The 24,801-nt window shown below is 41.7% G+C and overlaps 1 protein-coding gene across 3 annotated transcripts; it reads left to right on the forward strand.

Moving 5' to 3' along the window:
- The first annotated feature begins 1,031 nt into the window (after positions 1–1,031).
- slc35e4 (solute carrier family 35 member E4) lies at positions 1,032–24,018 on the forward strand. Of its 3 annotated transcripts, XM_021323511.2 has the most exons (4): positions 1,032–1,397; positions 5,312–5,500; positions 5,663–5,922; positions 21,751–24,018. In XM_021323511.2, exons 2-4 carry the CDS (start codon positions 5,331–5,333, stop codon positions 22,278–22,280), a joined length of 960 nt encoding a protein of 319 aa, XP_021179186.1. In that variant the 5' UTR covers positions 1,032–1,397; positions 5,312–5,330; the 3' UTR covers positions 22,281–24,018. The 3 variants fall into 3 exon arrangements, with proteins under 3 accessions (XP_021179186.1, XP_012731890.1, XP_012731889.1); XM_012876436.3 differs by having other exon boundaries at positions 1,033–1,397; positions 5,312–5,922; XM_012876435.3 differs by lacking the exon at positions 1,032–1,397 and having other exon boundaries at positions 5,081–5,922.
- Positions 24,019–24,801: the final 783 nt, after the last annotated feature.

Here is a 24,801-nt window from a genome sequence, read left to right on the forward strand (position 1 = left end):
ATCGCTTCTTAAAACTTATTTTTATTCTTTGGCTTTTATTTGAAGCAGTGTTTACCATTCTGTTTTGTTAATTGTTGTTGTTGTCTTTATTGTAAAGCACTTTGGTGCAGTTTTACACCTGTTTTTAAAGTGCTATATAAATAAATTTGACATTGACATTGACATTGACAATTTGACATTGACAAGCATGCTCAACACTCCTGTTTAATTCTATTTTTTCATGTTATTTATTGGCATCAATGGTTATATTTATTTCCATGAGTGGACTGGATGAGGTGTTACCAATATCTGGTAAGGAAACGGATGATTCAATACTTATTCTGCCCCTTGTGTGTAAATACAAAAGTTCATACAGATCGCAGAGATTTTCAGCACAATACAAGGTTTTACCTTTTCTCTACATTGCACTTTGATATTTGTAAATATTCCACTCTGCATTGCAGCTTTTAAATATATTGAGATAAATAGGATGAAAATGTTAGTTTTGTGGATTCTGGGGTTAGGCTCGTTATTTATTTTGAAAATTTAGTAAATAGATTAATTTAATAGCAACTTTGATCACTTGTCAAGTAACGTTGCTTAGTCGTTCACACTAATTTGAGTTTCTAGCTCTTGGTATCCTGGTACGTAGCCTGTGCTCATGTTAAATGTTTAAATAAAATGGGAAGCTTTGCCCTTTAAATGAAGGTGAATTGCGTCTCCCTTCCCGTCTGTTGGCTTATAGCACTGTGTCCGAACGACGGGGATTTGGAGATGCGGAGGTCGCTGCAGGAGCACGGTAGAAACTGTGGAATGTACTTTGATCTGTTTTTATAAATTTTTATGAAGGTTTAACATGTTTTTATATGCTTTTTATATGCTTTCATATGCTTATATATGCTTCAAAATAGAATGAGAGTAGATTAGGACAAAATGTGCTGGTCGTACGAAATCAACCAACCCGGGGAAGCAAGACGGCATCTACAAAACATAGACCCTCTGTTTCTGCAACAAATATGTTGATGAACATGTTTTTGTATTCACGCGAGATTTGAGGGCGCTAACATCGCGGGAAGTGAGGCAGGAGAAACGGCTAATGTTTTGAAACGAACGAACAACCTGCCGTTAGCTAGCGCAGGGGCAGGAGGGTTGACGTGCCGACGCTAGCGCGAGACCTGTCAAGTTACAGCTCAGTTCTGAGGAGAGCTGCCTGAACCCAGCCACCACAGTCCTGCCAGCTAGCCTGTCAACCCCCTCTGCGACCAAGTAGCCCCGGGTATTTCCCCCCCAATGGTTGTGACTGGAAGCCGTCGTCCCACGGAGGCTTGAACGAAGGCATAACTTTAGCTGCAGCGACAGGAGCACCGAGTGAGCTCCTCTGCATCATCTGACTGAGCGAAAGAGAAACAGACACTGAGGTAAGTTGCTGTTTAAAGCTAACGCCTGGGTAAACAAAAAAAAATTGTACTGCTAGCTGTAATTTCAACTTGATTAGCATGAGGAAAGTTGCGTTTTCTAAAACAGCTCATTCATGAAATGTCGAATGTGTTGCTTAATGCTTACAGCACTCCTATTTTTAGTGCATCATACACACTCCGTTTCGTGTCTGTGACTCCATAACTGCATGACAAGACAATAACCAATCCGCCGAGTCTCCCTTTTGTGCAGATATGGCAGGTCAATGTCAGATATAATCAAAGCTCTGACGTCCCCTTAAACCCCTTCTTTTTAAATGTTAGTAACTATGCTCCCTCTAGTCACATCAACCTTATTGCACAAAATTTTAATTAAAGATAGCTGAACGAACAAGGTCCCAATAAACCCCAAAAACGTAGCTGCTTCAACTAAAACTGCATAAAATGGATAGTTTTGGATAAAATATCAGTAATAGTTCCCTTCCTGGTAGTAGATATTACAGGAGTAAATTAAAATACAGATTTCAAATAAGGATATCATTTCCTGAAAGACAAAAAATGGCTATCCAGACTAATTTTCCCCTCTGTCAAAAATATAATTATTCCCAAAACTTATAAATTAATTACAGTTAACCAATTTTTAAGGTCACCAGAATAAAAAAAAAAACGAACTAAAATAGAAGTTCACAACATAAAGTAGATCTGATTACTCCGTATGTTCCTAACAGAGCACTTTGCAGGTCTTTTAGTTATCAGGCTCCTCTCTTGTGGAACTAACTCCCAGTTTTGGTTTGTCTACTTTTAAGACTAGGCCTAAAACTTTAGAGTGGCTTAGGTTATCCTGAGCTATCTCTGTAGTTATGTTGCTATAGGCTTAGGCTGCTGGAGGACATCAGGGTCATTTTTTCTCACTCTGCTGAGTTCTCCTACTGTTTGCATTGTTTGTTGTTATTTCAACTTTTAACTTTTTGTTCTGTCTTTTTATCATCATAGAAGGTACACCTGGTCTGGCGTTCTGTTAGCTGTGACATCATCCAGGGGAGGCAGATCATCTGCCATTACCATCTAACATAGAAAGGATTCCTGGATCAATGTGTGCTTCTGTGCTTTTTTGTCTCTGCTCTGTCTTCTCTAACCCCCAGTCGGTCGAGGCAGATGACTGTTCACACTGAGCCTGGTTCTGGTTCTGCTGGAGGTTTTCCTCCCTGTTAAAGGGGAGTTTTCCTCTCCACTGTCGCTTCATGCATGCTCAGTATGAGGGATTGCTGCAAAGCCACGGACAATGCAGACGACTGTCCCTGAGTCTCTATGTTCTTTCATGAGGAGTGAATGCTGCTTGTCAAGACTCGATGTAATCTGTTGGGTTTCTTTAGATAGGAAACATTTTGACCGATCTGTCTGGATGATTTGATTAAATTTGACCTTGTAAAGTGCATTGAGGTGACTTGTTGTGAATTGGGGCTGTATAAATAAAATTTAATTGAATTGAATTGAAATGAAAGCCATTTCTATGGCTTCTACATAGATCTTCAACGAATCACAGTGAGAGCCAATATCATCAAACGGATAAAACATATTCTTATCTTTTCTTAATCTTTTTTTTATTTCCATATATTGTATTTCCTCTTAATTTTTCTTTTTACCTGCTATTGCAGCTGCAGATGGGAATAAACTGGAAAAAGCTATAATCTGGTACTGTATGTCTTTGCTACTTGAGTTTAATCTTTTCCACTCACTGTCCCAGATAAATAAAAAGAAATAAACTTTTAAATAAAGACAAGGTAAAAGTGGTGGACCTTCCCAGGAATGGCCTGCCTAAGAAAAGTATTCCAAAAGGTTATCAGTTATCTAAGAGGTCTTCAAATAACTCAACCCAACATCTAAAGCGCTGCTGGTCCCTTTTGCCTCAATTAAGTTCAATGTTCTTCATGCTGCTGCTGATCTAAAAGAAAATAATGACCCATCTTACGTTCACAAAAAGCTAAATTTCTCGATCCCTGAGATTAAAATGTTCTGTGAACTGACTGAACCGACAGAAGTGAAAATCTCCGGAAGAGTCACATCTGTTGTAAAAGTAACAAAAACACTTCAGAAAAAAAACACAGTTCTGACAGCCAAACATGGTGGTGTTGGTGTATTTGGCTGCAGCTGCGCCGTCAGGACCTGTCTGACTATCAGGAGTTCAGATCAGTCACCCTGCACTCTACAAAACAATCCAGAAGGAGAATATCCGGCCATCAGTTCATGACCTCAAGGTCATCTATCTGGGTTATGCAGCAGGACTATGACACCATTTAGCCCCCGTTTGAATGGCTCTAAAAATACAAAGTGAATATTTCTAAGGGCTTAGTCAAAGTCCATGCTTAAATACCACTGATACTGTTTCCTGATTAGGCATGAGGCGATTACCTCTCCCACAGGTGGAATGCAGGCCCCGAGGAGCCTTCTGGGGCTACGAGTCTTGCTCAGGGACTCAGCGTGGCAGTCTCTGGAAGTTGAACCCAAAACCTCCAGGACACTGCTAGACTCCCACTCCCCCAAAACGAATTGTCATGAGTATTTGAAACAGCTCACTATAAATCTCATTGTCAGCATTGTTGTACCAGTAATAATCGATATTATTTTAGCGGCAGCGATGTGATAATTATTGCTCTTTGGTTTCAAAAGCAATTGGACCTTGTCATGCCTTTTTGTTTTAAACTTATTTGGGATATCATCCAAGCCCATGATTGTGGCATGACCTTAAGCTGCCCATTCGTGCTCAAAAGTCACCCAGTGTGGCAGAACTAAAGCAAAGTCAGCTAAATATCCTCCTCATGAAAGACTCATTGCCAGTTATCGCTAAAAATTGATGCCTGTTTCCACCAAGGGTGGCACAACCAGTAAATAGATTTAAGAGGCAGTTACTTTTTCCACATAGGGCCAAGTTGGTTTACCTTTTTTCCCCATTTGCACATTAAATCATTTGGGAGCTGTGTTTTGTATTTACTGAAGCTCTGCTGGTTCTGCTGGAGGTTTTTCCTTCCTGTTAAAGGGGAGTTTTTATTTCCACTGTCGCTTCATGCTTGCTCAGTATGAGGGATTGCTGCAAAGCCATGGACAATGCAGACGACTCTCCCTGTAGCTCTACGCTTCTCCAGGAAGAGTGAATGTTGCTTGTTGGGATTTTGATGCAATCAACTGGTTCCCTTTTATATAGGAAAATTTTGACCGATCTGTATAATCTGATTGAATTTGACTTTGTAAAGTGCCTTGAGATGACATGCTTCATGAATTGGCCCTATATAAATAAAATTGAATTGAATTGAAGCTATATCTTTTGACTAAAATTAAAAGCAAAAACGGACAAAGCCTGTAAAAGGGCAAATATTGTTTCACAAATCTGTACTTCAAGATATCCAGAGCATAAAGAAACTTATATGAAATACACAATTCTGTCCTTGTATTAATTAGATCAAAGATGTTGACGTTTGTATCGAATGTCAAATTTGATCTGCTGAAACGTTCTTTTCAATTTGAAAAAGTGAATTATGAATATCTGTTGTGATCTTGACTGGCTCACTCTTTATATGACAAACCGGCTTGCCATAGTCCGTACCGGTTTTCCAGCCCTCCCCAAACAGTTCTGTCTCCTCCTCCTTCCCCCTCACTGTTTTCCCACTGAAGCATATGTCATCTTACAAACACAGGCTGAGTTACACAACCCGGCTGTCATGCAAAACAGGAACACGTGTTCTCAGGCGATGCTTGAAAGAACGCCTCTAACAGACAACAAAGACCGGTTAACCACCTTGGGGGAAAAAAAAAAAAAACAGCTTCGTCTGAGAGGGGATTTTGTTTTCAGGATCTCCTGTTTGAAAAGTCTCTCTTTTTTTTGGAGATGAGAAGAACGAGCTCAACATGTGCTTGCCTTACAGAGAGGACCATGCTCCGAACATGATCAGCGCCGATGGCTCCTCAAAATGCGAGGCGACTCTGCGAGACAGAAGCCGGCGGAGGCCACCTGCAGAGATGCTCCATCTGCTCTCAGCCGTCATCGTTTGGCTGGTGACCGGCACCACCATCTCCAGCCTCAACAAATGGATCTTTGCCGTCTACAACTTCAGGTACCCCCTGCTGCTGTCGGCGCTGCACATGCTGACGGCCATAGTGGTGGACTACGGGCTGATCAAACTGCGGCTGATTCGACACAGAGGCGCCGCCGAGCGGGATCTGACCCCGGGCGCAAAGTGTAAAGTGTTCCTGTTGAGTCTGACTTTCTGTGCCAGCATCGCCTTCGGAAACATCGGTCTGACCTATGTCCAGCTGTCGTTTGCACAAATGATCTACACCACCACCCCGCTCTTTACCCTGGCCATCTCCTCCCTGATTCTGGGCAAGCAGCACCACATCCTCAAATACACGGCCATGATGCCCATCTGCCTGGGAGCGTCCTTCAGCATCATGGGCGAAGTGCAGTTCGATCAGACCGGCTGCTTCTTCGTGTTAGCGGCGACCATGTTGAGGGGTGTCAAGTCCATTCAGCAGAGTGAGTACCCCTGCCTACGCTTCTTTTTATTCCAGTTTAGATTTAGACTTAGACAACTTTATTAGTCGTTTTCTATGCACAGTGCGTACAGAACGAAATTTTGTTGCATACAGCTTGTAAAACTGCAGCAAGAATTGAATTTGCAGTATGAGGTGCAGCAGTGAATTAAAAGTAAACAATTTAAATATAGACAATGCAGGAGAAGTCACAGTGTACAGGTGAGTATTTTTTAAAACCATCAGTATGTGCAGAAATTGATTGTGCAAAGGCATTTGTGCAAGAATACAGCTTGCAATTTACCGTAGATTTAAAATACAGTATAAGGTGCAGCACTGATTTAAAAGTAAAACAATTGAAATGTAAACAATGCATGAGAAAGTCACAGTGTACAGGGGAATATTTAAAAAAGAAAAAACATTTGTATGTACAGAATTTAAAAACCAAGAGTTCGGCAGCGTTTGTAATGCCAGATGGAGATGCAATGATGCGAAATGTGCAAATAGACGAATGTTGTGCAGAGTTTATGTGTTAGTTATTACCCCATCAGACAGTTGACGGTATTTAGATCTCATCAGGTTTGTGACCCCTAGTTCTTTGACTTGCCAATGTCTTCAGGGAGCATTTCAAGAGTTTTCCTCTGGAGACCGCATTCGTCTGCGGTTGTGGAATTTTTTTACAAGCTGATGATTCACTCCACAGTCCAGACACACCCTCACATTTAGGTAAAACGGTACCGCAGCATGTCCCCCTGGTTTCTTAGGGAACATAATAAAAACATTGCTGCGCGGCTGTGTGAGTCTGATCTCATGTTTCCAGTAGTTTGTGAGCCGAAAATGGCCAACATCTCGTACGGCGTTAACCTCCTGGAATCTGAGTCACCGGCTGAATTCTTTGTTTTTCGTGTTTTTCTGACTCGACTCGACAAACTGCATTCAAGAGTTTTCCAAAAGGGGGTGGGAGGATTGTTCAGGAGACGGTTTTTATCCATACAAAAGTCGTGAGGACAAACTGAACTTTTTGTATGAAAAGTACACTGATGACATGTGGACCAGCTCTTGTTCTGATGTTTATTCCTACTTATCTAATGTTCTCAGCTCCTACTCAATCGTTTGTTTGCATCAGCTGCTGCTTTCTGGGCCCTTATTGCGCCACAGATGAGTGTTTGTCTGCAGTCACTTAATCCTCTCTAATGTCATTACACTCCATAACGTGGACCTTGTTAAAGAAGGCATGCGTTTAAAAACTTGTACGGAGGCTTGGGGTTTTGTTATGTAACACAAAGCCAGATTTTTTGGTTTCTAGGATGAATGGACTGCTAAATCAGTCTTTCAGGACCTCACACATCTCATTAAAAGCCTTAAATACTTCCATCTGTTATGCCTTTTCCATTACCCTTTTCTGTGTTTTTTAAGTGTATTGAAAGCATCCGTGGCTGCAGTGTGTCATAAATCAGATGTCTGTTTGAGAAAAGCACAGATAGTAAATTCATCGCCTGCTTTCCTCAAACCAGTGAAAAGATTCTCCTCCTGCAGCCGGCCTATTGTTGGCTATTCGGGGATTTGAAATCAAGACATTGGTTACTAAAGTGAAGCTTGTTTAAATTATAACAGATGTTAAATATGTATTCGCAAATAAAAAAAGAGGCAACTTCTTTAACCCTCTTTCTAATGTTGAATCAAACTAAACTTTTCCTGTTTTAGGTCAGTTAGGATAACTATTTGAGATGCTGCTTCAATATTTATACATAATTTTCTTTCCATGTTATCCCATCTATTCTGTAAAGTGAACCAGTCTATCCCACAGCATGATGCGTCTACCCCCGTACTTCACAGTCTCAGCTTTGCAAGCTTCCCCCTTTTTCACCCAACTGTAACAATGGTCACTGCAGACACAAACTTCAGTAAATGTCTCCAAAGATTAAGTCCTTTGTCCCAGAGCGCATATGCAAACTGTAATCTGGCTTCTTATGTTGATCTTGGAGTAATGGGTTCTCCAATTGGCCTTTCCCCCCATGTTAGTTAAGAACTTTGTTCAATGCAAAGGATAAAACACTGTTTCCAGCTTCACCAACCATCGTCTGAAGGTCTTTTTTTTTTTCTTTTCTTTTTTTTGAGGTGTATTCACATGTTTCATTCTAAAACATTCACATTTTTGGGGAATAGGACATGTTCATTCATGGACAGCATGTTTGCTAGGTATTCTCACGGTCTGTAAGAAGCTTACGTACAAAGCAAATACAAAATCATCTGGGCTTTTCCAAATTGTTTAAAGGCATAGTAATCGAACTATGCAAAAGTCTACATTTGAACAATCACTGGAAATAATCTGTTGGTATTCTAGTTTTTAGTGTGCAAAAAAAAATTGCATTCTGATATAAAACAGGAAAGGGGTCAGTGTGATTTAATCCCAGATAGTGGAAGAAATGGTTCAGTCTTTTTATACGGTGGATGGAAATATTTGTTGTGTTTTGTAAAAAGCAATTTGAATTAACGTTTTTTGGTAAATTGAAATAATGATCTAAAAAGTTTTTAAATTGAAGTTACTGAAACATGTAGCCTTCTGTGCATTGTAATGCTGGCGTGGAAAAGGTTATTATACCGGCGACACAAGACTGCAGAAATCTGCTTGTTTTCTTCATTAGGTGAGGCAAAGTGAGGATGCTAGGAAGTACCGCCCTCGTGTTTTGGATCAGTGAATATAAACACGGGCCCTGCAAATCAAATGTTCCAAGACGTAGTCTCAGTTTTCAAGTGGCTATTTTCATCTTCCCACCGGCTGTAGCGCTTCCCCCCTGGTGTATTCTGTTTCTCTGTCCCACTTCAGGTCAAATCTGTCTTTTTGTTTAACCATCAAACTAATTTCCGATGACACGTTAGCAGTTTGTGAGGTAAAGGCAAGCTTTCAATGAGATCCCTCTGGCTGTAGCTTGTCAGCGATCTGCAAAGTCCGCTTCATTTTGTCAGCGGCACACCTGTAAAAACCTACACACTGCAAAAGAGAACTAAAAGTAAGTAAAATTTTCTTAAAATTAGTGTATTTTTCATTGTTTTGAGCAGCTAAATAAGACTATTTGCCAATGGAATAAGATTTTTGCACTTAAAATAAGAATAATCCATCTCCATCATCTTATTTCGAGTGCAGGATATCTAATTATTATATTTAAGGGGTAAAAATACTCATTCCATTGGCAAATAGCCTTATTTAGCTGCTCAAATCAAGGAAAAATACACTCATTTCATGAAACTTTTACTTGCTTTCAGTACCCTTTTTGTAGTGCAGATGAGAGACAAATATGTTAAAAAGATCTTTCTACAGAAACATTTTCCAAATGAAGAGATGGAGAGAAATACTAACACACACTGGCAAACAGCGCCAGGAGGTATGAAACCGCCTCCAAAGAGGAACTTTATTCCTGCTATCAACCTGCCTGTTATCACTGTTTGAAGATGACTCAGCTGTCTGTTCCTCCTCATTTGACTATGAAAACACAGCAAGGAGTTATTAATGTCACCTTAACAACGCCTTGCCATTATACATGCTGCAGATTAGGTGATGTAAAGCATGGAGTTGCTGGATAGAGCTTGCTTTTCCAGTTTAGGAAATGAAAATGAAACAGGAAGCCAAGGGTTTTAATCTATGAACCCAAAACCAAAACAAAACCCACAATTACTGACTACAAGATAAATGCATGTTATCAACAACTCTTATCTCTTATACATCTGTCTCAATTTCAATTAAATTTTACTTGTTTAGCGCCAGTTCACAACACGTCATCTCAAGACACTTTACAAAGTCGATTCAATCAAGTCATACAGACAGAATGTTGAAAAAGTTTTCTATCCAAGAAAACCCAGCGGATTGCATCGAGTCATTGACTTGCAGCATTCACAAAGAGCATGTAGGCCCAGTCGTCTGCATTGTTGATATCTTTGCAGCAATCCCTCATACTGAGCATGTATGCAGCAACAGTGGAGAGGAAAACTCCCCTTTAACAGGGAGGAAAACCTCCAGAAGTACCAGGCTCAGTGTGAACGGGTGTGGTCCAAAGTATGGCTTTACAGTTTTGCCAAAAATCAAAATTGAGATATATTTCACCATAATTGTGATTGTGATTTAATTTTGACTTTTCTCTGTATTAACTACAAGCAACAAAAATGACATGTAGATAAAGATGTTTGTAAACAAGGACTATTTAAAACAAGACATTGAGCTGTTCTTTATTGTTATTATTCAAGAGAATAGTTTGTTGAGTTGGACATCCATCCTTGTTGAACATAAACTGCAAAGTGCAACCAACAAACAAGTCTATGCATTAAACAGTTTGACCAGTATTTAATGCTATGGTGAGATTCCTCAAAGTTTCTGGTATAAAAATATTGATTATATATAAACTCTAAAACAAATAATAAAATTTAGATTATCTCACTGCTACAACTTCCCTTGCTTATAGCTGTTAGCCACTCCCTTGTTTTAACCCCTGCTGCGCATGCGCAGTACGTACTTCCGTTAAAATTGTAAATTGCCACAAAAGGCTTTATTTACTAACAAAAACAAAACATAAAACACCAGAATGTCAACTTATACGCCAGCAGGACGTGATAATCTTTCATAAAAACTTGTATGCAACCAGAGTGAGCTACTGACATATACATATTTAAAAAAGTCAAATAACTAACATACAAATTGAATGTTTCAGATGAATCTAATATTTTAGATAATGCAGAAAATGCAACTAGATGGAAATGTTCCAAACACAGATCTGTTTTAACACTGTAAAGTGCAGGTGGACATACTGTATTATTATAAGAGTAGATCTGTAGCAGACATGAGCAAGAATTGGTTCCTTTTATAGGCCGTTGTATTTTCATGAACAGTATATTTATCTTAAAAGGTATGAGGTCAGACATCTGTGTGCTTAACTTTTACTGGAACATTCTGGCACATAAACATGTTCACCCAAAATGTATTATTATTATTATGATGATGATGCAGGACTTTAACTCTCTGCTATGTTTGGTTATGTAAGTTTTTTAAATTACTAAGGCTTTGTTGGCACGACAACGCTGGATTCCGACTCTTATCTTCGATCATATTATTTTACTAATCTTTTAGTACATTATTTGGGTTTTCGCCCTCTGCTAACGTCCGCATCCTGTGACTCTGGAGCCGTATGTAACCCTGTGGAGCTTCCACAATGGCTCTCTATAGCTTTGGCTAAAAATTATAAGGTACCAGTTGATTTTTTTTTTATATATATATAGATATAAAAACAAATATAGGTTTTAACAGTTTTCATTTTAATGGTTACATTGAATCTCCGCGACAGAAAGACACAAAAAAAATCTCTTGTCATTAGGCTGGAAACTGTGCAGTTTTTTTAATCAAATTTTTGACCAACATCAAAATCCAATAGAAGAAAATGTATCTGTCATCTTATCGCAAAAGTTGTCATTTTTTTAACCTAAAAATAAAAATAAAATTGTGGATCTTCAATAATGACAACAAATTTCCTATATTAGATATTTTAAAAAAATAAGTTGGCTTTTTTTCAAAAGGTCCTGTGACATTAGTAGCTCTACAGGATATGTTTAGGCAGACTGAGGGTAAAAACGGCTCTTTGGATTGTAAAGGTTGCAGATCTCTTGCTTTAAATCATAGATCAGTTTCTCCTGATCCTCACGATACACATTGTCTTTGTGTTTTAGATGTTTCTCTGCTTTAACACTTCTGGTTTAAATGGTTGGTTACTGTGTCAGCTAATAGGGTTATTGTAGGAGCCATACTTTGTTTTGCTGTATATCTTGTGCTCTTCTGACAATAATATCCTCTCTATGGGTGTATGGGCACCCGCATGTGACGTCACTGGTATCTGTGGGTGGCACCGTGGGTGTGGTGTCATCTGTATTAGTTTGTTTGCTCACCTGAGTTCAACAGCGACCTGGATTACGGCGGCTGGGTGAGCTTGGGGAGAAACTTTCTGTTAACCGTCATCAACGCACGGTTTGATGTATCCATGCACGGCTCATAAATGTAAGTAAAAGTTTTGTGTTATGATCGTGAGATGGAAAAATAAAACGACATCAACGTGTGTAATGGTTCAGCGTGACGCGTCGTCAGTAGCCTACACCCCTTGTCTCAGCCGGCCGCGGCGTTTGGATAAGTTTTTAAATTGATACGCCGCAATATTTTGTTAACAGAAACTTTGTTGAAGCGCAGATTTAAGCGTATTGTCATTACAACGCTGGGCGTTTTTTGGTTGCTTTCATAAAGTTGTAAATGATAGACGTGAGCGCACGCTGGATTAGACGCCCATTTATTCACAAACCTGTTGCTGCTGCTCGTTCTGTTATCACACTTTCCTACGGTGAAAAGATAGACTGCATCATTTTGGATTGGATCTGTTGTGTTCTGCGTGATTATATTCCCTGCTAGGTTCAGCGGTACATTCACATAAGGTGATGTACTGGTTTTGTTTGTTTGGCACTTTTTGTAGTGGTTTGTTTCGTGTGTCAAGCGGGTTAAGCATTGCGCTTGGGAGTGCCGCCGTAGTTCTGGTTCTAAGACGGTCAGTCTGGTTCAAGACTATCGGTAAATAGGCACATAAATACCCACCGCTAGTATACACAGAAGACTAGGGTTGAGTTTAGTTAAGCCCCGCTGGATAGTTAGAGGGAATGATTGACAACGCGTTGCACCTTGTTTACGTAGAACCTAAGCCATAAATTAAGCCGCTGTGTGAGTGTTACAAGCAGAAATCTTTGTGGTTTGTGATTTTTGGATTGTTTTGGCGAATAAAAAAATGGAGTCTATGGATACCAGATCAAATGTTGGAAATGAAACGAGAGAGAAAAGACAAATAAAACTTACACCCAAGGCTTTTGAACTTAAAGTGGAGAAGCTTCAAGAAGAACGGCAAAGAAAAGTAAGAGATATCAAAGGTGTAATAAAAGAAATTAAAGACCTAATGAAAAGTGCTGACAGCGTAGAAAAAGTAAAGTCATATGTTGAAAAAATTTCAAGTATGTTTGAAGAGGCAATACATATGCATGCTGTTCTGATTGCCATGCTCCCTCCTGAAGAACAAGAAAAACAAAATGCTTGGTTTTACAGTATTGAAGAACATAAAACCGCTTTTGTGGAAAAAACTAATAAATGGCTATTTGATGTGCAAGAGGGCGCTGTCGTAGCATGTTTGGGGCCTGCTGTTTCCAAAGATAACATTGATAATGCAGTTGAAGATGACATCAGGCCATGTGACAGTGTTTCTAACGTGTCCGAAAGATCGAAGAAACGCAGCACGGTGGTGAGTAAAACGTTGTCCTCTGCATCATCAGCCAGGCTGAGAGCTGAGGCTGAAGCAGCTGCTCTTATGGCTCGTCAGAAGCTGCTGAAGGAGAAGCATGCTCTGGAGGAACAGCAGGAACAGCTGAGGAGAAAAATGGAGGAACAGCAGGAACAGCTGAGGAGAAAAATGGAGGAACAGCAGGAGCTGTTAAGAAGAAAGAAGGAGGAGCTGGATTTAGACATGGACCTGGCAGCTTCTATGGCTAAAGTGAGTGTGTTAAAGGCTTTAGAGGGATCTCATGTGTCTCACATGTCTGCCAAATCAGATGGCATGAATGCCTATTTAAAAGAAAGTAAAAGAACACAGCTAAATGTTGATGCTGCAGCATTTGTATCTAAGTTCACCACACAGTCATCGGCTTTGGAGGCTGTAGATGGTGTTTTGCCTTTAGGTTATGATGCTGTGAGGCCAAAGACACACAAAATGGAGATGCCCACTCTGCCTATGCTGCCTGCTAATATGACTGGTCTCCCTACTCTGACCACTGTTGTGACTGCAGTGCCCAATAGGTCCACTGCTGATCGTATGCCGGCTGTTCTGACTGGGGTTGGTGAGCCAACTCTCTCCACGCTGCCTGTTGCTGCTGGCCTGCCTGCTGCTGTGACCGGAGCTGATCCGCATGTAATACCTGGAGGTGCTTTACATCCATCAGAAACTCACCCCCAGTTTGACCCAACTTTACCTGTAAGACAGAATAACCCTGATCAGCGTTTCCTCACTGTTTTAGAGAAGCAAAATCAAATAACATCGTTATTGGTTGAACAACAGTCACTTTTCCTTTTACCTAAGCAAGACCTGCAGATATTTGATGGAGACCCACTGCAGTACCAGACCTTTATACAGGGATTCGAGCACAACATTGAAGGAAGAACACAAAGTCATAAGGACTGTCTGTATTACCTCGAACAATATACTAGAGGTCAGCCCAGAGATTTAGTTCGCAGCTGTCAACATCTGCCACCTTCAAATGGATACATTAAGGCAAAGTCACTACTTCTTGAGCATTTTGGTGACCCATTCAAAATAGCTTCTGCTTATATGGACAAGGTGCTTTTATGGCCAATGGTTAAAGCTGAAGACATCAAAGCTTTACAGGCTTATAGTCTATTGCTGCGTGAATGTTATAACGCTATGGGAACTACTGCAAGTGACTTGAATGTGCCTACAAATATGCAAACCATAGTGAAGAAGTTGCCTTATAAGCTGCGGGATCGGTGGCGAAGTGTGGCCTGTGATATTCAGGAGAAATTCCATCGTAGAGCCACATTTCCTGACATTGTTGAGTTTTTGGAAAAGCAAGTCAAGATTGCAAGTGACCCTTTATTTGGAAACATACAAGATGCACCTGTTACAGGAAAAAGAGATGCAAAAATTGTCAAGTCTCAGACTAGCTCAAGAGCCAGAGGCAGCAGTTTTGCCACTAATGTAGCACCTGCCAAGAAGAAAGTGGAGCCTGGAAACAAAAAAGGTAGCTCACATAAGGTGTGTCCGTTTTGTGGAGCTGGACATGATTTGGATGTTTGCCTTCTCTTGGATAAAAGGACTCAAGATGAGAAGATGTCTTTTTTGAAGGAAAACAAGATGTGCTTTGGATGTCTGTGCATTGGGCACATGAGTAAATATTGCAGAAAACGTTTATTGTGTAGAGTATGCAACCTTAAGCACCCCACATTGCTGCATGTCCACTCCAAAGCAAAACAAATGAGCGCAATACAGGCTAATAATGACTTGGAAGTGGCTAGAGAAGGTGCTCTGATGTCTGTGCAGTCTAGTGGCTTGACTGGGGCCGGTAGACCGGACTGTACGCTCTCTATCCTACCTGTACAGGTGAAGTCCAAAAGGGGAAACGAGACTGTGGTCACATATGCATTCTTGGATCCGGGGAGTACTGCCTCATTTTGTACAGAACGACTTATGAACCGGCTGAATCTGACAGGACGGAAGCTGGGAATACTCCTCAGGACTATGGGTCAAGAAAAGGTTGTGGACAGCTACATGTTGTCTGGTTTAGAAGTTGCTGGGCTGAATTCAGACAACTTTTGTAGTTTGCCTGAGATGTTTACACAGAGAAGCATGCCTGTACATCAAGGGAACATACCACACTCAAAAGATCTCATAAGATGGCCACACCTTAGTGATATAAAAATCCCAGAGATCAATGCGGATGTGGACCTTCTGATTGGGACCAATGTACCTCAAGTTCTAGAGCCATGGGAGGTGGTTCGTTCAGTGAATGGAGGTCCTTATGCAATCAGGACCATCTTGGGTTGGACAGTGAATGGCCCGCTCAGAGGAGACTACCAGATCAGTGACCAGTATGTGCTTCCTGACATTAGAGTGAATCGGATCTCTGTGGCCAGGCTTGATGAGCTTTGGGAGAAGCAGCTGAAGGTTGATTTCCCTGAGACCCTGCATGAAGAACAATCTGGGCTATCAAGGGAGGATCAGCGCTTCATGAAGTCTGTTTTAGAGTCGGCCAAGCTCATTGATGGTCATTACAGTATTGGTCTGCCAGTAAAGCAAAGACATTTTAAAATGCCAAACAATAGGACAGTTGCAATACAGCGTGCATTGAGTCTCAAAAGACGTTTGAATAAAGATCCGTCTTTTTGTACAAACTACACCACATTCATGTCTGAAATGCTGGCTAATGGCTATGCAGAGAGAGTTCCAACTGAGCAGCTGGCCCGTTGTGATGGGAGGGTGTGGTATATACCGCACCATGGGGTATATCACCCAAAAAAGAAGAAGCTGCGGGTAGTTTTTGACTGTGGTGCCACATTTCAGGGGACATCACTGAACTCACAACTTCTGCAAGGACCAGACCTCACAAGTTTGCTTGTAGGAGTCCTCACAAGATTCCGTAAAGAACCTGTGGTGCTCATGGCAGATGTTGAGGCCATGTTTCATCAGGTCAGAGTGCCAGCTGAGGACTGTGATTTGTTGAGGTTCTTGTGGTGGCCAGGAGGAGATTGTAGTCAGGAGCTGGTGGAGTTCAGAATGGTGGCACATCTATTTGGCGCTACTTCCTCCCCTAGTTGTGCCTGTTTCGCTCTGAGGAAGTGTGCTGAGGACAATCGTGAGCATTTCAGTCCTTTGGCTATTAACACAGTCTTACACCATTTTTATGTTGATGACTGTTTAGTGTCTGTTTGCTCTGAAGAGGAAGCTGTGTCTTTGTGTGGAGAGCTCATCATGTTGTGTGCTAAAGGTGGGTTTTAAACTCACAAAATGGATCAGTAACCGACGCACAGTCCTTGCTACTATCCCTCAGGAGGAGCGAGCCAAAGAAGTGAAAGATCTGGATCTGGACAGTGATGCCTTGCCTGTTGAGCGTGCCCTTGGTGTGCAGTGGTGTGTACAGTCTGACTCATTCAAGTTTAAAATCATCCTCAAAAACCGACCAATCACAAGAAGAGGAATATTGTCTGTGATCAGCTCGGTCTATGACCCACTTGGTTTTCTGGCACCCGTTGTTTTGTCTGCCAAGATATTCCTCCAAGGCCTTTGTCGGAAGCGTCTGGGATGGGATGACCCTTTGCCTTGCTCTGTTACCAGAGAATGGATGTCCTGGCTGGAGGACCTTCATCACCTTGAGAATTTCAAAGTCAGTAGGTGCTTAAAACCTGTTGACTTTGGTGACCTTGTTTCTGCTCGGCTCCACCACTTTGCAGATGCAAGTGAGGAGGGATTTGGAACTGTGACTTACCTACTACTCCAAGACAACAAAGGACATCTTCACAGTTCATTTGTGATGGGGAAGGCACGTGTCGCTCCTTTAAAACCTATCACCATTCCCCGTATGGAGCTTACTGCTGCAGTCGTGGCTAGTAGGATGGACAAGTTGTGGAGACAGGAATTGCAAATGGACCTTCAGGAGTCAGTTTTTTGGACAGACAGCACATCTGTTTTGAAATACATAAAAAATGAAACATCAAGATTCAAGATATTTGTTGCAAACAGAGTGTCTGAAATACTAAAGCTGTCTGACATCTCTCAGTGGAGATACGTGAATACATCTAACAACCCTGCGGATCTTGCCTCCAGAGGTGTTAAAGTTCAGTCCTTTCTGAAGACTGGTGTGTGGCTCTGCGGTCCTGATTTTCTATGCGAGCCTGAAATCAGGTGGCCCGAAAACCCTGAGATCTTGGAAAGTTCTCTTGTTGGAGACCCAGAGGTTCGGACTGAGTTTGTAAATACTGTTCAAGTTGAGCAGGTCAGTCCAATGGAGAAGCTCATTGGTTACTTTTCCTCCTGGCTTCGTCTCAAAAGGGCTGTGGGTTGGTTTCTCAAGTTTAAGACCATGCTGGTGTCTCTGGTACAACATCGAAAGCTGCTGAGAGAAACTTTTCTTCAATCTGACCTGAATGCCGAGCAGCTGGAGAAAGAAGTACAGGCTCAGATGAAAAATGTTAAAGCTCAATTGCCAAAATGTTTTCTGTCCATGGAAGACATGGTTGTGGCCGAATCAGCTATAATTCGTTTTTGCCAAAGAACAAGGTTTCCAGAGGAACTGGCCAACTTGGAGAAAGGGCAGGGTGTGAGAAGGACGAGTCACCTTTTCAAGCTAAGTCCGTTCCTGGATGGTGGTCTTATTAGGGTCGGGGGGGCGGCTTAGTAGAGCTTCTATGCCAGTTGAAGCTAAGCATCCAGTTATACTGGCAAAAGATCTGTACATCTCTAATTTGATTCTCCATCATGTACATGAAGTAACAGGACATGGTGGACGAAACTACATGCTGTCTCATCTGCGTCAGAAGTATTGGATTCCTGGCGCCTGTGTTGCCATAAGAAGAATTCTGGCCAAGTGTGTCATCTGCCGTCGTTTGTCTGCTGCTCCTGGACATCAAAAAATGGCCGATCTTCCTCATAACAGAATTACTCCTGATGAGCCTCCTTTTAGTAGAGTTGGTTTGGACTGCTTTGGACCATTTGAGGTCAAGCGTGGAAGAGCTGTGGTCAAGAGGTATGGGCTCATTTTTACCTGCCTGGCGATACGAGCCATACACCTTGAAGTGTTATCATCTTTGGACACAGACTCATTTATTAATGGTCTCAGAAGATTTATTGCACGTCGTGGTCAAGTCCTGGAAATCCGTTCAGATAACGGTACTAACTTTGTGGGCGCTGAACGAGAATTAAGGAAGGCCATTGAAAAGCTGAACCACAAACTCATAAATGACGTGCTGCTACAAAAAAATGTGAAATGGGTTTTCAACCCTCCAGCAGCATCACACCATGGAGGTGCTTGGGAAAGGTTGATCCGTTCAGTTCGTAAGGTGCTCAACTCTATTTTAAAGACTCAGACCTTGGACGAAGAAGGCTTGGTGACTGTGTTTTGTGAGGCTGAATCTATTGTTAACAGCCGTCCAATAACAAAAGCATCAACAGATCTTCAAGATCTGGAAGCATTAACACCTAACCATCTACTTCTTCTCAAGACACAGCCGTTGTTGCCACCTGGAGTGTTTGAGAAGGAGGATCTGTACGCTCGTCGTCGGTGGAAACAAGTGCAGTATATGGCGGATCTGTTCTGGAAGCGCTGGGTGAAGGAGTATCTTCCTGAGCTTCAGGAGCGCCAGAAATGGAATACTGCACGGAGAAACTTCGTTCCTGGAGATCTAGTGGTGCTAGTGGATGATATGGCACCGCGCAATACTTGGACTACAGGAAGAATTGTGGACACTGTTCCAGACAAAAATGGACTAGTTCGGAGTGTACGGATTAAAACTAAAACAAGTTGTTTGGGCAGGCCAATAACCAAAGTCTGTCTTCTGCAGGAAGCAGAAGAGCAGTGAAGACCTGTGGATTATTTGGGCATGAACTTTGAGCTTTTGAATGGACTGGTCTGACTTTATTAGACTGCTTGGATCTAAGACTATAAATTGGACTTTGATGAACTTGTGTGTTCACTTTGAATGTGCATTGGTGTCTCCTACAAGGTGATGGTGGTGGTGAATTATTATCATGAAATAATTTGGGGCCGGAAATGTAGGAGCCATACTTTGTTTTGCTGTATATCTTGTGCTCTTCTGACAATAATATCCTCTCTATGGGTGTATGGGCACCCGCATGTGACGTCACTGGTATCTGTGGGTGGCACCGTGGGTGTGGTGTCATCTGTATTAGTTTGTTTGCTCACCTGAGTTCAACAGCGACCTGGATTACGGCGGCTGGGTGAGCTTGGGGAGAAACTTTCTGTTAACCGTCATCAACGCACGGTTTGATGTATCCATGCACGGCTCATAAATGTAAGTAAAAGTTTTGTGTTATGATCGTGAGATGGAAAAATAAAACGACATCAACGTGTGTAATGGTTCAGCGTGACGCGTCGTCAGTAGCCTACACCCCTTGTCTCAGCCGGCCGCGGCGTTTGGATAAGTTTTTAAATTGATACGCCGCAATAGTTATGATAAATAATCATATATTGTCCTACAAAGAAAACCACACAAATACAAGTTTAGACTTTTCTGTAGAAGAGGACAGAAGAGCCAAATGAAGAACAGCGCTCCCTGACAGTCTTGGCTCATCTGTGCTGAGCCGCCTCTTTCTCCCTGCCTTTATTATCAACTTCAAAAAAGGGACAGGAGGGGTCAGGAGTTTACAACATGGGGGTCGGCACACAAAGAGGGGTGTAGGTTTAACACACACAGACATTCCTTATCTGGGAGAATCATTTGTTCTTCCTGTTTGACGTTAAAACAATAGAACATTCCTGCAAGCCAGCTCTTGAAACAGGCCAAATGCCTGTAACTTAATGAAAATAAAATGATTACATTCACATTTCTCCAACATCAGCCAACACGTAGGCCATTGTTATCTACTGCCAGTTCTGGTATCCTTCTGTTCTATCAATTATATTTTCTCTCAGAATGCACTAGAAAATAGAATGTGTCAGCGTGCCACAGATGTGCTAATATTCAATAAATGTCACTATTTGTGTGATGTTGGAGCGGGCATATGTCTTACGTATAACAGAGAGTGTGCTTTGAGGACTAGGCTTGGAAGACACAATAGGTAAAAACAAATTGGCATTGTTTACTACAAAACACGCTGAATTGTCATTACTACACCCGTGTGTCCCACCGCATAAAAAAGAATGAGGGAGGTGGATGCTGAAGGTCGTAGTGCTAAGAAATGGCCAACTTTCAGCAGAGTCAGTAAGTAAAGACCGGCCAACTTTGTTACATAGGTCAAGCAGCTGGATCAAAGCCTTGTGTCACTAAGTTCACTGAAAGGTGGCTGATTCATAGCCTTGTGAGACCATCCTGATCTCACAAGCTTTCAAGGTTTCACTCGCAGATCAGTCTGGCTACTCTCCGTTAAAGAAAATTTGGAACCGTTCACCAAACGAACGTCCAATCAGCGTTGGCTTTGAGGCGGGTTGAGGTGTGACGCAACGAGAAGCGCGACAGTTCAGTCTAAAGAACATGGCGGCTTCAGCCGATCAAACTAGCGTTAGCGTGGCTATCGAGCAAGTTTTATCGGAATTACAGAGTATTTCTTCACTGAAAGAAGAGCAAAACACTGCTCTGGAGACTTTTCTCAGAGGAAAAGATGTTTTTGCTCTTCTCCCGACTGGTTTCAGAGCTTGTGGTTGTGTTTTCGTCGTCGCTGTTAGTACGTCATATGCTTCGTTGATCTGATTGGTTTATTTGGCCCGTCGATCACCAACATAGGCCAATCGGCTAACCAGTATTTTCGCCCCTTCCCAAAATTACTTCAACGGAAGGTTTCCAGATGGATATGCGGAGCAAATCCATCTGGCGGAGTCAGGTTAGCTGATTCAGACATGCCTCTTAACCTTTCCCCATAACAAGATATTTTGGACTTTGTGGAAAAGAATGAAAAGTCCATAAAGACACCGATGAGCCAGTTTAGTGTGAAGGAGCTCGACAGTCCTGCACAGAGTCTGGACTTTAACCTGATCAAACATTTTTAGGATGACCGCCCATTACTAAGGGGTGGACCTGTTTCTGTTGAATTTGCATGTTATCTAAGTCATTACAAGGCCTTTGTTTGGCAGTAGTATAAAGCTTGGTACTCCACATTACTCCAGACTTTTTGAATTGAGAAAGCTTCCTGGAGAGGAAGCGAAATGTCTTCAACTACGGAAAACAAGTCCAGTTGCTTTGTTTGTTTTTTTTACTTTTTTTGGAATGACCATGACCTGGATGACCTGGAGAATCTTCACCACCATTTTTGGGATGAATTGGAGAGGAAACTGTGAGCTTGGACGCCTCGTCCCACATTAGTGTCTGACCTCAGAAATGCACTTTCAGAGCAATGGTCAAAACCTTCAATGCTTTTCACAAGGTTTATGAGCGCTTCTATTAAAGTTGTTAGAGGTGCAAAGGGCGTCTTAACATCACATTAAACCCTTGAAGTCAGACGACCGGATACTTTCGTCATTATAGTGGGTGTCTGGCTATTTAATACTTGGGTAACAAACGGTGTTTTCTTCCATTTCTCTCTCCTCTCAGGCATTTTACTTCAGGAGGAGAAGATCAACTCCGTGTTCCTGCTCTACCTGATGTCCATTCCCAGCTTCTGCATCCTGGCCGTGGCCGCTCTGGCCCTGGAGAACTGGGCCCTGCTGGAGTCGCCGCTGCACTACGACCGCCGCCTGTGGCTCTTCATCCTGCTCAGCTGCCTGGGCTCCGTCATGTACAACCTGGCCAGCTGCTGCGTCATCACGCTCACCTCGGCCGTCACCCTGCACATCCTGGGCAACCTGAACGTGGTGGGCAACCTGCTGCTGTCCCAGCTGCTGTTCGGCAGCGAGCTGTCCGCGCTCAGCTGCGCCGGAGCCGTGCTCACCCTGTCCGGCATGCTCCTCTACCAGAACTCGGAGTTCATCGTCGGCTACATGGACGCGCGCAAGGCTAAGCCCGGAGGCACCGACGTGGACTTTCACTCTGAGAACGGAGAGGGTTTGGTCACAGAGGAGGGGTTTGAGCCAGCGAACCATCTGCAGAGAGTGGACGGTAAAGAGAAGGACAAAACGGACTGAGCAATAAGTATAAAGTAAAAAAAATATACTGGATTCACTGTAATTTGTATGATTTAAGTGCTTACTGTCACTGATGGAGTGGTAGAGCATTTTTTTTCCCCCTCCTTATTCCAACTCATACGTGCTCTTGTCACAAAATCAGAGTTTCTGCAGTTAAAAAAAAAAACTCATGGAAGCTTTTAAAATAATTTCCTCATCTGTAAAGCACTCCTATCCAGCCTATAGCCCTATATGCATGCACGAGCACACTGAACTGTTGGATACCTCTGAAGTTACTGACTCTGTCTCTCACTCTAACTCCACTGTGAAAAACGTGTTCAGCTCCAGAGGGGCTCCGCTCGGCGTTCTCGGGGACCCTCAGTCTTCTGCGGTGATATTCAGAGTTGCGGCGGACTCTGGAAGCCCTTTGCACCTGAATCAGAGTAAGCTGAGTTAGTATTTGGAAGCTATATTTGATCGTACTGTTCCCCGACTCCTTACCTGGTTCCATCGCGGACGGGGACGGAGGTTTTATGGCAGCTTTTTTCGTTGTTGCGCGAAGCAGGAGTCAGACGCCTCTTTACTGAAGCACATCATCAACAAGAGGCCTGTTTATTATTATTTTTTTCTCCACTATGAACCTTTCTGTGACTCCTCTCTTGAAGGCCTACATTGTGTTCTCCAGAAGTCTCTGTTGGGTCGATCCAATTACTTCTCTCTCTTCCAGCAGCACGTCGTCTTCCTTGATAATTAGTGTCACGAGTTCTCTAAGGAGTCTCGCTCAACTTTAGCTTTTTCTTTCCCCCCTGTGGAAAAAGGTAAAGAAAAGGAAGCTTAGCGTTTCTTTTTAGCTCTAATCTTCTCACTGACACTTTGAGTGTTCCACAACATTTTTGATGGATTTTATGAGAAAATATTGACTTTACTTTAAGAGCCTTAGCAAAGACTGGCTGTAAACGCTGCAGACTTGTGTCGGAGCGCTGCACACAGTTAATGTTAATAAGCACTCGTCTCTTTTAAGGCTCTCGTTTTTTTGTGAAAAACACCCAGACTGCATGCTGCTGCTCCTAAAAGTACCCTGAATAATAACCCACCCTCCTTTCAGCATGTTTGGTATGCCAAATATTTACCTTTTATGTTGTTTTACAAGTTGTGTCACTGACTCCTCGTTGTTGTTGCTCGGAGTTTGAAATCTTACAAAAAAGCTCCACGTGCTTATATATAAAAGTTTTCTCATCACAATTTCATCTTGTTTTGCCTAAAAAAAAAAAGACATTTTATATTGCCAGGGTGCCATTTACAAATATATGTAACACACTAAAATAATGAGGGTAAATAAATGTAGGAAGGTTGTTTCTTAGAACCATATTTTTAAAATGTATAGTTTAAAAGTGTCTAAGCTGGGTTTTCGTTTGTTACTTCTTTATTTATTTCAATTATACAGACGTGTCGATTCTGTTCATGTAACGCACACATTTCCACTGTTTTCGTGTTGAATACCTCAGCTGTTTTTTAGGACATGCAGAACTCAATGCTCATTCAATAATATTCAAAACTATCACTTAGGGCTGGGCGATAAATCGATCTAATCGATTAATTTGAACTTACAGTTTATTAAGATTTAATTTTTGGAAAATCAGGATTTTAATTTGCAAATGCACTCACTGGGCTTCCCTGAAGACAACAGCGTGCAATGCTGAATATATGTTTTGGTAAATATATTCTCAAAATATTGTAAAGAGGAAACTTTCTTTTTTACAATAAGACGAGGCACTTTAATTTACTCATTAACTTTTTTTCTAAGTTAGTTTGAAGTTACACAAGTGAAGTGAAGCCTGTTCTGAGTTCATTGTGTAAAACCACTACTTATATTTTCATTGTTTACAATGACAGGGCCGCCATATTGTTTTACAAGCATGTTTTAGTTGCACTTTGAATTCAGGTCAACTCCCACACAAAATGCTTGAAATAAAATCACGTTTTTAAAAATAATGACTCTTTTCGTGAAATGAAAAGGAGAGGGGGAAAAAATCGATTAATCCGATTTGGTTTGATAAAACTGAGATTTTGGTTTTAAGCCATATCGCCCAGCCCTACTTTCACTATAATGTTGCAAATCACTGACTGATTGTTGCTTTTCTTCATAAAGTCTTGTTGGTTTACATATCAAAGAAAAAAACAAATGTATGTTCTCATTATTATTATTATGTTAAATTGATAATACGTTAAATGGAGAACGATGTTTGGGGGGGTGGGGGTTTGCTTGTGTTGCACTGACAAGGTACAGAGTTTCTGCCTTTAAAGCCAATGGTTCATTTGTACATATTTGCTTTTGAGTGCAAAGCTTGTTGGATGTAAATAATTATTTTATTATATTTATGTATTTTGTAGTCCTTTACGGCTGGTTTAAACTCGACTGCTACAAGAATGAACCATTTTTGCCTCTTGCCTTATTTGGACATCCTGCAGATGAGGGGGGAACAAAAAAAAGATGTGAATTATCTGGACTGGAATAACAAATAAAGAAACTCAAACCCCTCAT

This window comes from Fundulus heteroclitus, unplaced genomic scaffold (genome assembly GCF_011125445.2).
Source record: "Fundulus heteroclitus isolate FHET01 unplaced genomic scaffold, MU-UCD_Fhet_4.1 scaffold_70, whole genome shotgun sequence".
In the NCBI taxonomy this organism is placed as follows: Eukaryota; Metazoa; Chordata; class Actinopteri; order Cyprinodontiformes; family Fundulidae; genus Fundulus; species Fundulus heteroclitus.